Genomic DNA, 16,158 nt, shown 5'->3' with positions numbered 1-16,158 from the left:
AGGGCAGAGCTTTACATACAGTAGGTGCTCAGGAATACCTTTTAAATTGAATCAAATTATCCATGGTACACTGGAGTGTTAGAACCTAGAGGAAGGATGGCTAAATGATAATGTAGTAAAAGAAGCCAGACTTCTTAAGCACGGAAGGACAAGTACTAACAGGAGAAAAATTAACACTGAGAAGTGAAGTCAGATGTAATGGAGAACATGAGCACATGCTTGTTCCATAAACAAACTGTATGTCCACCCTTTCAACCAATGTTAATATTTGCTCGACACAATGCAGAGGACTCAAAATGTGGGTCACCAGAGCATGTGGAACACTCAGGTAGATGGTTAGAAATGGCTGAGAGGTGTGTCTAAGTGGATAGGGCTCTGATTCTGTGGTCTTCCCATAACCTGTAAGGTGATCTGAAAGTCACTGCCTGCCCCAGTAGAGGGTACCAGATATGCTTGCCTTAACCATACCCTCTTACTCTTATCACTTCAGTGCAGGATGGAACTTTCAGCTGCCAGCACCTGCTTGTTGTGCTTGAGGGCTTACTGTGGCCATTCCTTTTGTAGAGGAAGCAACCAAAGACTTAACAGGTATTGGCATAGGGTATTAAAACCAAGCCAGTTATTCATGATAAACCTACAAAGAGGCAAAAAAGGCCCATTATTCCACTAATCAAAGTGCACATTCTGCCAAAGATAGAAAAGACTACAGTCTTGCTAATGCCCTTCCACTCAGAAATGTTCAATGAAGATTATGTACTGAGTCTTTCTTTGCATTTCTGAAACTGCTTCCTAGCTGTCTTCTGGCTCCAGTCCTGTTTCCCTCGAGCCCACTGTCTGCACTTTAGTGACCTTTGAAATACAAACATGATCATTAAGCTTTGTGAAAAAAGAGGTGACGTCTCTCATTCTCCATTGTAACTTCAACACCTAGCAGTGCCTGCACATAGTAGGTACCTAGAATTATTTATTGATTAGATATTATTGGAAACTTTCAGCTCATGAACAAGGTATACACCAGTTTCTCTTGTAAGGAGGTCCTTTGGAATTTGGAATACGTTTGGCTATCACAAACGTATAGGTGATAGGTGGTTTTTAGCTTATCAGACTAGCTTATAAAAACCAAGTTCACCCATGATATTGCTTAACTCTAGTCCCAGCTTTTCTGGTTCCCTTTGAGCAGGATTGCATACAATGAAGGAGGAAGAAGAGATGGAAGAAGGATAGGACTTAGGAGGCATTTGGAGTTGGATCATTTGTCATAAATGTCATCCTTTTTCACACTTCCACTTTTGCCCTTCTCTAGGTCACTCCTCTGCACCTGTTCCCTATCAGGCCCTCCCCTAAGTGCAGCAACCTCCTCCCCAACCCAGGAACCTCTTATTCTTCACACTGTCAATCACAATCTTATTCCCTGAGTGCAAGTGATTTCAAATATTAAGAGAAAAATGACCTGATTGAGAAAATTCACACTCCAGATGGATGTTTGATAGTTCTTTAACCCTCCTAGAGATATTTCCAATATTCTAAAATCAGCTTACAATAAATCAGTCTCTAATTAGTGGAATTCACTTTAACAAGATAAAATGAAAAAAAAATATGGTGAAAAATATTTTGGAGCGTGTATTCTCACAAACTCCTCAGCCTTTTTTTCAGATTCTCCCCTTAGGGCCAATCTGTATTATTCTGGATTTTTATAACTTTACGTTCTTTAAAGATCCTTCCCTGCCTCTTTTCTCCACAACTGTTCCCATAGGCCTGGTTGAGGAGGGGGCATGAGTGAATTCAGCCTTGGGGTGGAAAGCTGACAAAGTAGATCCCATCTTCCTTGGCACCTCTGATGCCTTTGCCCCAGCAATGTGCACCTTGACCTCACTCTGCCTGTGGGGACACTGGTACCAAGCCCAACATCAAGCTGTGGTCAGTAGTCAAAGGGCAAGAACCAGGACAATTGGAGGGAATTTCTGACTGGGCAGTCTGGGGATTTCCATCCTAACACTTGTATTCTCTTTAATTCTTTGTTATTCGGATACATTTATATTCGGCCACCACAAAGAACCCTGTGACCAGGGGATTTCTGCTTTTACAGCTATAGGAAACACATTGGATTAGAAAGGATTAAACTGATACTTGCCTAAAGTCACACAGCTGTTTAGAAGAGAGCACATTTCCTCTCAGTCCTGTGGTTTTTTTTTTTTGTTAAAAAGTAGATGGTTCATATCCCTTAAAAAATAAGGGTTCCCTTAATAAGCTTCAAGACTAGACTAGCTCATCACTCTTGAGTCAGAAAAATAATACATTTATATTTATGGCTTTTTTTTTCCCATTAGCCTGAGAAAGCATTTCTCAAAGTATGTTGTTCCACTGAACACTAGTTAATTTTAGAAAGGGTTTCAAAGACAAAATTACACTCTCTGCCATCTTGGAGACTTACAGTGCATATTAGCATATTAAAGTTTCTGGGAAGTCCTGAGACAAATGAAATCAAAGTTTCTTAAACTCTGCATTCCTCAAATTTATTTGAGAATTAATTTCCCCCTCCCCCTGGAAAAAAAAGAATTACCTTCTATCCTTCCTCCTTCCTTCCCTTTATTTCTTCTTTCCCCCCTCCCTCCCCTCCTTCCTTCCTCCCTGTGAAGCATGATTATCAAGTAATGCACTTTGTGAAATATTGGACTAAGGTAAACAGAATTGAAAATCAATTTATAGTAGGCCACTGATTTTCTTCTGAGATTAAAAACTTTCTTATTGTTTTGGCTGTATTCTCTACTATGGACAGCATTACCAAATGATGACATTAAGGTGTATTTAGTCAATTTATATCTTTGGGAAGGCTTTGACTTAACTTAGGAGATCTGTACGATATCCTTTCATTGTATAAGACTCCTTGCTATATAAGGAACAGAAATATAGGTCTCAGTTGCATGTAAGCAAAATCAGCAGGTGGGCTTTCTTTCTGTGGCTTTATGGTAAGTTTTGAAATTCAGTAATTGATGTCTTCCAATTTTGTTTTACTTTTTTTTCCTTCAAGATTATCTTGGCTATTCTGTTCTAGAATTTTTTGATTTGCATATAAATTTAAAAATTAGATTGTCAATTTCTACAAAAATAAGACTGGTACGATTTTGATAGTGATTGCCTTGTTGACCAGTTTGGGGAGAACTGATGCCTTAATGACATGGTGTTTTCTAATCCATGAACATGGTTGTCATATTGTGATATAGTAAATATTTATTTGGTCTTTGTCCCTGGTTCCTGGCACAAGAACTTCTGCAGAGGGATTACTGTCTTTTTGTATGCTAATGTGATAAATGATAGCTGGACGCCCCTAGATAGCTTCAGATTGGGGATTTGTTGCCAGAATAACCAAGGCATGATTAGAGGATTGGAACTTTCAGCTTCCCCCAATTCCATCTGACCTCCCAGGAGGGGAGAGCACCTAGAGATTGAATTCATCACCAATGGCTGATGATTTCATCAATATGCTTACTTGCTGAAACCTCCAAAAAACCCCTCAACTGTGGAATTTGGAGAGTATCGAGGTTGGTGAGCACATCTGTGTGTCAGGAGGTTGGCACGCCCCAACTCCCTGGGTACAGAAGCTCCTGTACCAGGGACCCTTCTGGATCTTGACCCTATGTACCTCTTCATCTGTCCATTTGTATGCTTTATAATATTCTTTACAATAAACTAGAGATGAAAATATCTTTTAAAATGAACTTAATCATTGGTATCTGTGGAACAATATCCAGAGGTCTAACATACACATAATTAAAGTTCCAGAAGGAGAGTAAAGAGAAAATGGGGCCTAACATTTATTTAATGAAATAAATGGCAAAAATATTCACAAATTTACTAAAAGACATATATTTAGAAATGCAAGAAGAACTCCAATCAGGATAAATACCAAGAAAATTATGCCTCAGCACATCATAGTGAAAGTTTGAACCCACCGCCCCCACAAAAAAAAGAGAGAGAGAAAATATTGAAAACATTAAAAGGAAAATGACACATTACATTGGGGAAACAAAGATTCAAATGACTGGACACATCATCAGAAACCTGAGAGGCTAATGATACCTTTAAAGTGTTGAAAGAAAAAACCCAATTATCAACCTAGACAAATACATGTGACAACTGTAACATTAAGGTAAGGGGAGGTAAATGGACATACAGAGTTATAAGATTCATACATTTTACATAAAGTAATATAATATTAAATCTAAAGAGAGTTTAGAGAAGTTTGGGGTGTATATTTAATTCCTAGAGCAATCACACAGGAAATGATGCAAAGAGATATAGTAAGAAGCCAGTAGAGGAGGGCAGAAATTGAGAATAAGAGGTACAATAAGCAGGGAGAATAAATAGAAAATAGTGATATTCATACAATAGAATACCACTCAGCAACAAAAAGTAATGAACCACTTCCATGTACCAACATGAATGACCCTCAAGAACATTATGCTGAGTGAAGGAAGTCAGTCACAGAGAGTACTATTTTCATTTTTGATAAAATTTTAGAATAGATAAAAACTAATCAATAGTGAAAATGGAATTTCCTTGGGATGCCTCTTGCTCCCAGAATATATTAGATTCCCGTTCCTGTCCCTGGTAGGAAGCACTCTCTCATAGCACTTATTGCATCACCATTTCATTATTATATTCCCAGAATTTAGCACAGTAGGCTGGCATATGATATATGCTCTAGAAATATTTGTGGTGTAGATGGTTGAATGGGAGAGGGTGTGTTGTTATACAATGTTAATCTGAGTTGATTAGGGAAAAGAGCATGTTTTCATACACTTGAGGGTGTATGTATCAGTATGTTTTAAATTTCAAGTATTAGACACCAGAATCAAAGTGGTAAACAGTGAATCTCATCGGGGTAGATGTCTAGTAGTAGCGTAGACTTCAGATGCAGTGTGATCAGGACTTCCAATCCCCTTCAATTGTTTAGCTGATCTCATCTAATGTGTTTTGTCTTTCCTCAGGCTGGTTTACCTCGTGGTTACAAGATGGATGCCAGTGGCACCTGCAGCTTCTTTTCACGTTCAGCAGGTAAGAGACATTGGTCTGTCTTAAAGCCAAGAAAGAACTTCCCCAGCTTTCCCAGACGTTCTTCAGCAACCATTTCCTTTTGTCTTATTGGCTGATTCTCAATCATGTACTCAGTCCTGAACCTGTCACTGGTTGGCTTATATTACTCAGTTCACCTTTGGGATCACAAGTTCTGCATGAGGAAGGGTAGATACCTGAGCAAAATTGAGTTACTGTTAGAAAAGATGAAGGGCAGAATGGATTCTGGGAAGACAACCATCGATATCCACTTCTGTGTAATATGCTCTGAAAAATTGCCTTTCTTTTTCTCTCTTTTTAGACTTTTTAAAAATTAAAGTATAGTTAATTACAATGGTTGTGTTAGTTTTAGGTGTACAGCAAAGTGATTCAGTTATATATACCTATACACACATACATATATATCCTTTTTTAGATTATTTTCCATTATAGGTTATTACAGGATATTGAATATAGTTCCCTGTGCTATACAGTAGGTCCTTGTTGTTTATTTTATATATAGTAGTGTATATATGTTAATCCCAAACTCCTAATTTATCCGCCCCCACCCCCAAGCCTTGCTTTTTTCTTATAGATACTTTGCGTTTTGTGACTGAGATTGTTTGATCCTGCACTAACAGTTGAAAACTCAGAGATAAATCTGTGGCCCATTCATAGCAAATGCACAGAGTAATGTGGTGCTTTTAAAATTTTTAAAAGCTTCATTCCTGCTTCTTAATTATGTTCATACTCTTATTTTTCCTTTTGCCTCATCTTTCTTGTTTATTTCTAATTTATTTCCTATTTTGTATATTTTTGCTAAGTCATACTAATTTTTTTAAAGTAGGCTTAAACAAATAAAATACAGATTGCTTGTAATATGCTTCCTCCTCCCCCCGTGTTGCTTTGTCCTTAAATATCTAGAAGTATAGATTTTAAAATTGATATATAACTGACATGTAACATTATATTAGTTTCAGTTGTACAACGTAATGATTTGATATTTGAATAAGAGTTTAAATTTTTTTATAGCTCCTTCCTGCCAGCCATGGGCAGGAGTTGGTGCCACCAACATGTCATTATTTTTATCATTTTATTTCCACTCCCTTTGAGAATATTCTTCTTTCACTAATATTATGAGAAGAGAAATAAATGTTTCATTATTTTCGGGTGATAGAAACCAGGAAGAACTAAGAAAATCCAATAATTTCATAGTCTTATGGAGGAAAGCACCCTATATAGAAATTATTTTTAAAAAGAGAAAAATAACCTGCTCTCATTATGAAAGAATTTTCTTATTCTTACCCTTGCTAGGAATTGTGTATTGCATGGTTTTGTTTCAAATATTATGTCCTGTAACCATTTGGAAAAAGTAGAGTTAGATCCCTTCCTTATTCCATATGCACAAATAAATTCCAGGATTTAAATGTAAAACATAAAACCTTGAAAACGTGGAACCTTGAAGGCATTATGCTAAGTGAAATACACCAGTCACTGAAGGACAGATCCTACATGATCCCATCTTTATGAGGCATCTAAAATAGTCAAATTCATAGATTCAGAGAGTAGAGTGGTGCTTATCAGGGGCTGGGGGAAGGGGGAAATGGGCAGTAGCTAATCGGTGGGCATAAGGTTTCCGTTAAACAAGATGAATAAATCCTAGAGATCTGCTGTACAACAGTGTACCTAAGTTAACAATACTGTATAATAAACTTAAAATTTTGAGAGGGTAGAGCTCATGTTAAATATTCTTATCACAATAAAATATTAAATTTTATTCTGGTGTCTAATACTTGAAATTTAAAACATACTGATAAAATTTTAAAGGATTTAAATATAAAACATAAGATCATGAAAGGAAATATGAATGAATATATCATCTTAGGACAGGAAAGAAATTTCTAGGCATGATACCAAAGACAGAAACCTTATAAGCAAATGCTAATTACGAATAATAGCTAACATCTATACAGGTCTTACTATATGCTGGGCCATGTACTGAGGACTTGTGTTATCTCATTTAATCCTCACATTAATCCTGTGAGGTGGGTATCATTGTTATCGCCCTTTCATGAGTGAAAAAAGAAGGCACAGGGAAGTTGTTTACCTTAGTTAAAGTCACCCAGCCAGAAGTGACTGAATTAATATTTAAAGCCCAGTAATCTGACTCCAAAGCCTGAAAATTTAATGGAATATGATACAAAATAGTATTTAATGTATATGCTCGCCATTTCTTCAGTGTAGTGTGTTAAGAAAGCCAGATGAGTTTTTGTTTGTACAAGTGCTTGATAAACTGTGAAGGACTATCTAGTGTCAGTGAGCAGTGTCTGGCAGCACGTCACTGCTGGCCAGAGTGAAACAAGGAAGAGCAACCTACATCCAGCCTGAGACTGCCGAGCATCCTCCTTTTACCTACCTTCCTCTGACTTCTTTCAGTCCCTCTCATTTAAACTGTACTGCTCAGTTTCTCACATGGAAACCCCTCAGCTAATCCAGCAGTACAAGGCACTTCCCCAATCCTGCCAAAGAATTTGGCAAAGATCCTGCGTCTTTTCTATGGAGACAAATGGCGTAGATTTCACACCTGGGACATGAAGAGAACTGAATCCAAACATAAACAGTAGCTCTCAGTCACTTGGCAATTGATTGGCCATTTCTTCTTACTCTCCCAATCTTTTCCAGCAGGTAGACAAGCAAGGTTAACTGGCATGGTGGGAATAGAGCTGGATATAGAGACAGATGTTTAGATAATTGCTAATGTAAGCCAACTTTTAGTTTAGATTTTATAGGAAGGAAATATTTGTAAATACAATATTGCTATTGCCGAAGAGTTTGTGGAACATCACACTCGGTGATGTAATACTGGAAGCCATCCACTCTATCATCTTTCGTCCATAGTCATTCTCCAAAGTGTTTGTTTTGACTTATTGCTCAATGTATGAAATAGATACAAATGTAAAAGAAACAGATATCCTACCCACTTCTAAAGGCACTTCAAGAAGCATGCAAACTAATCTTCATTTAAATGAAAACTTCTGTAGTTGACAATGCTTGGCATGGTGAAGAAATGGATTCCTGACAAGAATGACAGTTGGGAAATTCCAAATCTGCTACATTCCAGTGGATGAAGGAATAGTCAGGAGTTATGAGTGGCTCCCTACTAGGAAGAAAACTGTTAGGATAGCTGACCACAAAAAGAAAGATTTCAAAATTTATTCCAGTTATTTGTCATTTTAGATTACTTTCTGTCTTTGGGAAATCCACTCTTACCAGCACTAAAGGCAGTTTCTAAGGAATAAAGAAGAAAAAGAAGAAGATGCCACTTTAGAAGATGTCATTGCTTCATCCTTCAAATAGCCACATGGGGAACGTGCAGCAATTTCCTTGTTAGGAAATTCTGCTCAGAGCATCCTGTGCTTCTCTCCATGTGGACTGGAACTCTCCTGAGAGCTAGACTGACAAGCCCATCACCTGATGGGTAGTTCGCTTACATGGGCTCTGAGGAAATTTTGCCAGATCTCATGGGTGTTTCTGTCTGAGCTCCAAACCCTGAGGCAAACCTGGTAAGTACTGGAGTCACAAGCTATTTATTTTCTTATTCTTAACACATTTCTTCACAGGTGATTTCATAACATAATGGGATTATTTAATTAAAAACTATGATGTACATCTCTTGGAAAGAACAGTCTGTTAATATAGGACATTATTATTGCTGTTGGGATTAAGACTCATTACTTAATGAATATTCATAAATTAAGAAGAAGTGTGTAGTCCATACTATAAGCATAATGTAATACTCATTTGAAAAATCCTTAATTTGAATAATTGCTTCAAAAGGCTAATAATTTAAGACTAGATTCACTTTACTACTGTAACCTGGAAAATTAAGGGAAATTATGTCAGTTTTCATAACCTAAGAATCACATACCATCTCTGAATGATCATGTATTTTAAATAGCTTTTTATAAGTGAAGTGTCACTCTGAATAATTAAAGATCACTAGCCACTTCCAAAGGTAGATGCTTTCCCCGAGTGTATCTAATTTCCAGGCTTTTGAAGGGGCAGCTGTTGGGTTTACTTATTTCATTAAAAATAAATATTTATTTTGTTTCCAATTAAAAAGCAGTACATGCTCATTGAAGAGCACAAGAGAAAAACATTAAAAAACATGGAAAGGAAAAAAATAAGGATCACCTATAATCCTTAGAGATATTTCCTATTAATATTTTGCTGTTAACATTTGTCTTCCAGTCAATTTTTTTTCTTACCTTTCTGTTTTTAAAAATTACAGAGGAAATATATGCCCATCATAAAAATTGGAGACAATGTAGACAAAGTGCAGAAGTCAACCCTATTATAGGCAGAATTATGAATCCACAAATTCATATGTTGGAATTCCTAACCCCCAGTACCTCAGAATGTGACTATTTGGAGATAGGGATTTGAAAATATGATTAAGTTAAAATGACGCTGGTATCTCTTCTTATAAGGACACTAATCCTGTCAGATCAGGGCTTTACCCTTATGACCTCATTTAACTTTAATTATTTCCTTAGAGGCCCCTTCTCTAAATGGAGCCACACTGGGGATTAAGGCTTCAACATACGCCTTTTAAGGGGACACAAACATTCAATCCATAACAGAGTGTGTCTGTAGCTAAGCCAGGATGAGTCCTAAGGATTTTTTTTCTGGATGGATCTGAGGGAATTTGACCCTATTGTGGGGTGGGCTCTGTGAAGTGAGAACAGATGACTGACTTGGATGGGATGATGGCTCCTTTTTAACCACCTCATTTAAAATACCACTCTATAAAACTGTAAGAAAAGCTGACCAGAAAATGAAGTGAGAGCTTTGTTGTTCCTTACTTATAGATTAATACTTATAGAAAACTTAACTCAATCCAAGAACTATTTGTTGATCTCTTACCTTGCGTAAGATATTGTCCAGTACATTCAGAGCAGCAGAAAGATACTGACATAGTGCCTGCCTGTAAATTCTCAGGCTTTTAGTTCAGTGGTTACCTAACCTGGCATCAAATCAACTGGGAAATAGTTTAAAATACTCAGATTTGATAAAACCATATTGAAAACCTGTCCAGCAGTATCTGCTAAAGCTATTCTTTGACCCAGGAATTTCGTTCCTATGTGTTTACCCAACAGAAATGCATTCATATGTGCACCAAAAGATGTGTATAAGAATTTATTGCAGCACAATTTGCAACAACCCTTAATTGGAAAGAATCTGAATATCCATCAGCAAAACAGCAGTGAGAATGAGCAAACTACAAATATAGTGACAACATAAATTTCACAATCACAATGTTGAGCAAAGAAAGCCAGACACAGGAAAGTTTATATTGTATAGTTTCATTTATATGAAGTTCGAAAAAAAGTTAAAAACAAAAAGGCAAAACCAACCTATACTGTTTAAAGTCTATATATTGGCTAACCTTGAGGGGGAGAGACAGAATCTGGGGAAAAAAACATGAAGGGGATTCTGGTATGCCAATATGCTCTGTTACTTGATATGTTCAGTTAACTGGGAACGTTTACTATACGAAAATTCTTCAAGCCACACACGATTTTTTACATTTTTTTGTATGTATGCTGCCCATTATTTATAATATACAGATTTCTAGGCCCAATCTCAGACCTAACAAATTAGAAAGTCTACCTAATTTAACTGTCGACATAAGGGGCTCCAGAATCCATGTTTGAAAAGCTCCCCAGGGATTCTGGTGGATGCATTTAGATTCAAGTTTTGGAGGAATTGCTGCTTTTCTGAAAACAGTATTTTAGCCCTTCCCTAGACCTAATCTTTCCTTTGTACTGGGGAGGAATCTTTGTGGGCAACAGTCATGCACGAGGGGTTCATTATGGAGATGCTCAGAAAAGCCATTGGCAGTCCACCGCACTGACTGCCACAGTCTGATCTGGTACCGCTCAAAAAGAAATAGACCTTTTCTCAGAGCTGCATAAAGAGATAGGTAGGTCTAGGTGGATGTGGCAGTTTACTTACGAGACTAGATTGTTCTGTTTTTATACTAAATTGTCATATTGGATCAAACGAGGAGTGCAGCTTGGAAGCAAATGGAATCATAAGAATATACCAAGTATCTCACGAGGATTTTGCCTAAATACTGACAAATTATGACATGCAGAGCTGATATCACAAGGTTAGTTATGTTACTTTGGTTTCTTATCATTTATGGACTCACACTGAACAAAGAAAGGAACGGATGTCACTTTTATAAATATGTTAAAAGAGAATGGCACACAGAAGAGAATAAAAAGGGAGACGTATTTCCTCACACCCACTGCTTTCCCTTACAATGCAGCTCAGTTTTTTTCTGAAACTGATTAATTTAGACAATCGCTTGGACTCACCACATTCAGGTAGCTGTCCTTCACTCTAGACTGAATTCATGTTTTATAATTTGGTAAATAGTCTGTAACCTGCCCCCTGAGAAAGCCATTCATTGGGCTGAATTTTAGCAGAACTGGTAGAAATGTAGGGTTTTTTTTCCCAGGTCTTAGTCAGAGAGGAATGTATCTGGTGGAGCTCTTGAGGGCTCAAGATTTGGAGTCACACAGACATGGGTATAAATTCCAGCTCCAGCCCTCTCTAGTTTTGTGATTTGTGGTCAGGAAGCTTCTCTATGATTCGCCCCCTCCAACTGTAAAATGGGGGTAATAATAATAATGACAATAGCAACCTGATAGAATTGTATGGATTAGGTGAGGTCATTCATGTGAAGTATATATGTGTTAATGAGTCATGGTAAATACTCAGTGTATCTTGATGTTATGATGATGGTGGCAGTCAGGGAGTTCCAAGAGAAAATGAAGCAATCCTGTGGACAGAACCCTGAAAACCCACAAGAGACCAGTGGAAACCACCTACAATTAAAAGAGGGACTCTGCTTGGTTTCCACTGATTTCCAGGTCCATGGGGTATGCATAAAATACTAACAAACGCATACATGGATATTACTTAGATTGAGTTACAGTAGAGGTGATAATAACAATCAACTAACAAATGATGGGTTTAAAATGACCTGGCATAGAGGACTCAGTGATAAATATTCAGTGTCAGTGCTCAACCCAGAATAGACTGTCCGTGGAGAGAGAGACTGGGCTTTCTTAAACAGGCTGACTATAGCAGTTAGCTCTCTTCTGTTGCGGTCACCTTTCAGGACCAATGATACGGACATCAGCCGGTTAGAAAGCTCAGTCCTTTGACTAAGGGCTCAACATTTCCCCTTCTTCCTCTCACCTTATTCCACTTCATCTTAAGCACAAAGGTCCAGAAGTGGCTCCCTGCAGTGGACCTATGTCCAGCTGCTTGTATTGATGGAGAACCTTGTGACAAGCTTTCTGTATCTGTAGGAATTTCAAACTGAAGATAGAATAGACTAGCTGTATCTTTAACATTTAAAAGAGAACTCAAGCCTTAGAAAGGAGATAGCATGGGGGTCTCTGAGCTTTTCTGGTCTGACACACTGTGATAAAAGCATGAGAGCATCTGTAGAAAGTAATCAGCTCTGGTCATTGAGACAATTTTCATAAAAATGAAAGAAACAGATAATCCCAGTATTCCCAACTTGAGCAGTTTTGGGCAAAGTTAAAAACAGTCTGGGTAGGAATGAAGTCTAGTATGTCTGAACCTCCTTTTGAGAAGTCAGTGGTGGGTACTGCGGTCAGCATTGTGATTGGAGGGCCCACATTCTTTTCATGCCTCAAATCACATTACCACTATACCCGGTAACAGTGTACTCCTCTTCACATGTGCCTGGGCATTGCTGATGGTGCCCCAGAGCTGGATTCTGCAGCAAGAGGGTCCTCTGCCCACTTTATTCTTCTCATGAGGGATGAACTCTGCCCTCTCATGTAATGATAACCTTACATTTGGGTCTTTGCAAATGTTAGCTCAGAGAATCCTCATTCCTCCAGTTTACAGACAAGGTAGTGAGGTTAAATGACCTTTTATGAGAAGAAATGGGATTAGAAGTCAAATTTGGTGGCCAAACTCATGGTGAGCCCAGCTGGAGGCAGTTGAGCACAGAGGTGTCAGAGTCAGAAGCCCAATGTTCATAACTCAGTTTCACCTCTTACTAACTCAGAATGTTGGCACATTTTCCTAAGCTCGGTTTTCCTATCTGTAGGATACAGATCATAATAGTAGCTATTTCAGAGCATTGTTTGATCACGTGAGACAATGCGTGTAAATTATGTAGCACAATGTTTGGCATATAGAAACTGCTCAATAAATATGACCTACCATCTACTTTATCTTTTGGGGGCTTTGGAAACTGAAGTATGTCCAAATTGCTATTCTCAATCTCTAAAATCTTTAAACCAGACTATTTCAGGTATATTGCTTCTTATGATCAACCTGGTTCTGGGCACATAATACTCTGAAATAAAATATCTTAATTTTTTGAGAAAAGAAAAGCTGCATGTAAAACATTAATTCTTATAGACTGATTATGAATTTCTCTTATGCTGGTTACTTTAAATAGCCATCTAATCACATAACAACCATCACTGCCCCCTTAAATTGGGTAACTGTTAGGTAAAATATCATTTTGCACCAAGAAGGCTTTTTACAATTTTAGTGTGCCTACCATTGCATTGACCCATCATTTATAATCACTCACCTGGTAGTGATATTCCCAATGTTGGTGTAACAGAGCATCTTAGCTAGGCCAGAGTTGGGGCCCAGGTGATTCTAATGAGAAAGCCAGGCACTGGTTTGCAAAGGGGCTAGGAGCCTCGTGGAACACAGGTCTTGGATCCTGACCACCACTGGCTTCAGACAGCATGCCTCATGGACTGTGATGGCCCCAATAGAGGCCAGATGACAGGGAGAAATGACTGGGGCATGGAGAGCTAAGTCACAATAAGGAAAGCAGGAGGCTCCCATACCAAGCCAAACCCAGCAGCAAGGCTGTAATATTTTATGGAGTGGTTGCTCCTGGTGCACCATAGAGATTGCTGCCAAAATCCACCCTGACCTTACCTGCCTGGTGAGTAAGGGCCCCAAGGGAAATGATGGCTGTTTCTAACTTGTGAGTGAGCTTTCCAAAGCAAATTGGAGGCTGGTCAACGTTACTGTGGATCATCCTGAACTCCCTCTGGTTTTTCAAGGTCAGTTTTAAGTGACTGGATGTCCAGCATTGGCAGTATGGTGTGACCTCTAGGTGAACTGTCATTGCCTAAACAGCGAATAAGGTGACAAATGAGTTTGTTGGACTAATCACTTTTAACATTTTGAGGCTCGAGCAACTTTGCTGTGGCTTCTTTCCTAAGTTCTGCAGCTCAGTGTTTGTGGATGTTTATGGCATCTTTGCAGACTCTAGAAAATAGTTTTGAAGGGGAGATTCTGAGAGATGGGACTTCCCTTGGTCAAGCAAGTGGGAGGCTTGGAGCTGGTGAAATTTGGGTATTAATGTTATTATTATCCTTGTTCTAAAGATGAGTGAAGGCTAAGCTCTTTGGATTGCTATTTTTTTAAGTCTCAGCATCAGAGGATTCAAAAATAATGCTGATTTCTTATAAAGAAAACTTCAGGCTAACTACTTCTGAAGGTCATATTTTTATTTTTAAATTGTATTTTTAAAGAGTACTCACAGATCCTGGAAGAGTGCTAGTACACAGTAGGTGCTCAAAGAAAAAATAAGGGTAAAATTTGTTGTCGATTCCTTCTCTTGTGGCTTAAAGGCTTGGAGTGCTTGTTAGGGGACTGTGGTTTCTTCTTGCAAATCATTAAATTCTTTTCTGCTATGACTCATACTAACAGGAAGACTGATGAAATATCTTTTCAGCAGTAACCAGAATATGTTCTTTTCTTTATTACTTAAAAGTGCAGTGGATTCACTAACACTGAAATCACATATGGCCAAGGCTGAATGATGACAGAGAGAAGTGAAACAGTTTCTTAGGGGACTGTGATGAAACTTGTTCACCTCCTTTTTTAAATCAGAAGAATGATGATAAGTGTATCAGTAATTATACAGTGGACTGGTGTTTTGAAAAATGTATCTACCTGCTTTAAAGTTGCTTTCCAAATGAATTATAATTACTTACCACTAGGAATAAATGATCTACAACAGATTCATATTTTTTATGTAGACTAAATATAAAATAGCTGAAAAATTCACTAATTAGATAAAATTGCCCCCTTTGTTTCAACTACAGTACATGCATGAGTTTTTGGGAGTTTGCTTTGTTATTTATTGTGTGAAATACAAGAACTTTTATTATGCTCTGAGAAGTTGAAACTGTATTGATATTGGAGTGGGCAAGGGCAGAAATGACATCACCAGATTTCTTTTTCTCTTGAGAAGACAGTGAGTAATCTGGGTGTGTCAGTTTCACTGTAGTTTTTGTCTAAGAGCGTTTTCCTCCTTGAGATTTGTATTCCAAGTATGATATTATTGCTTAGATGAGTTCTCTGGAATAAACTATAAATCCAGTATATGAAATAGAAACTGTCATCTCAATGTCTTTGATTTTGATTCAGCAGCTAAATTAGGGATTGAGATTTAAGATTTAGTATTGCTTTGCCCACATTCTCACCTCCCTGCCTTCTTTCTTCTCCCTTCTATGATTTTAGGTAAGAGGGAGGAAAGTGGGAGAAAAAAAACTGCAGTATAGCCTTTCTATTCCTTCCTTTGTTTTTTCAACCATAGTTCCCTAATAGGCATTATTTGCTGAGTGCGTATTTTGAACTAGGCATTGTACAAACAATACCTTATTTAATCCATACAACAACTCTCTGTGGGAGCTGCTATTATTGTCTTCATTTTTCTGATGAGAACACTGAGGCACAGATTTAAGCATGGAGACTAATTTCAACCCAGTTCTGTTTATTCCCAAATGCTCACTCTTTCTAAACGTGGAACACACTAAGTAAATATTTGACCGCTTCTGACTCCTTCATTCCCACACCCCAGAGGATGTGGCTGAATTAGACACAAAACCCAGAGCCTCCTCAACCCCCTCTGACACCAGGCTTAACGGAAAGAAGGGAGGACCTTCTAGTTTCAGATGAGAAGAAGGGGAGAAGGGCAGGAAAACAGAAGAGAAGAAAAGCAAAATGGGA

At 38.0% G+C, this 16,158-nt stretch overlaps 1 protein-coding gene across 1 annotated transcript in view; it reads left to right on the top strand.

Annotated features, from left to right (window-relative positions):
• The window catches only part of RCL1 (RNA terminal phosphate cyclase like 1), a 111,652-nt gene extending 96,108 nt beyond the window's left edge, over nt 1-15,544 (top strand). Inside the window, exons 9-10 of the mRNA XM_032477730.1 lie at nt 4,989-5,055; nt 8,290-15,544. Of these exons, the coding sequence (XP_032333621.1) occupies nt 4,989-5,055; nt 8,290-8,331 (109 nt within the window). The 3' untranslated portion in view covers nt 8,332-15,544. The remainder of the gene's footprint in view (nt 1-4,988; nt 5,056-8,289) is intronic.
• The last annotated feature ends 614 nt before the right edge of the window (nt 15,545-16,158 follow it).

This window comes from Camelus ferus, chromosome 4, assembly GCF_009834535.1.
Source record: "Camelus ferus isolate YT-003-E chromosome 4, BCGSAC_Cfer_1.0, whole genome shotgun sequence".
In the NCBI taxonomy this organism is placed as follows: domain Eukaryota; kingdom Metazoa; phylum Chordata; class Mammalia; order Artiodactyla; family Camelidae; genus Camelus; species Camelus ferus.
This window is presented reverse-complemented; position numbering and strand designations above follow the sequence as displayed.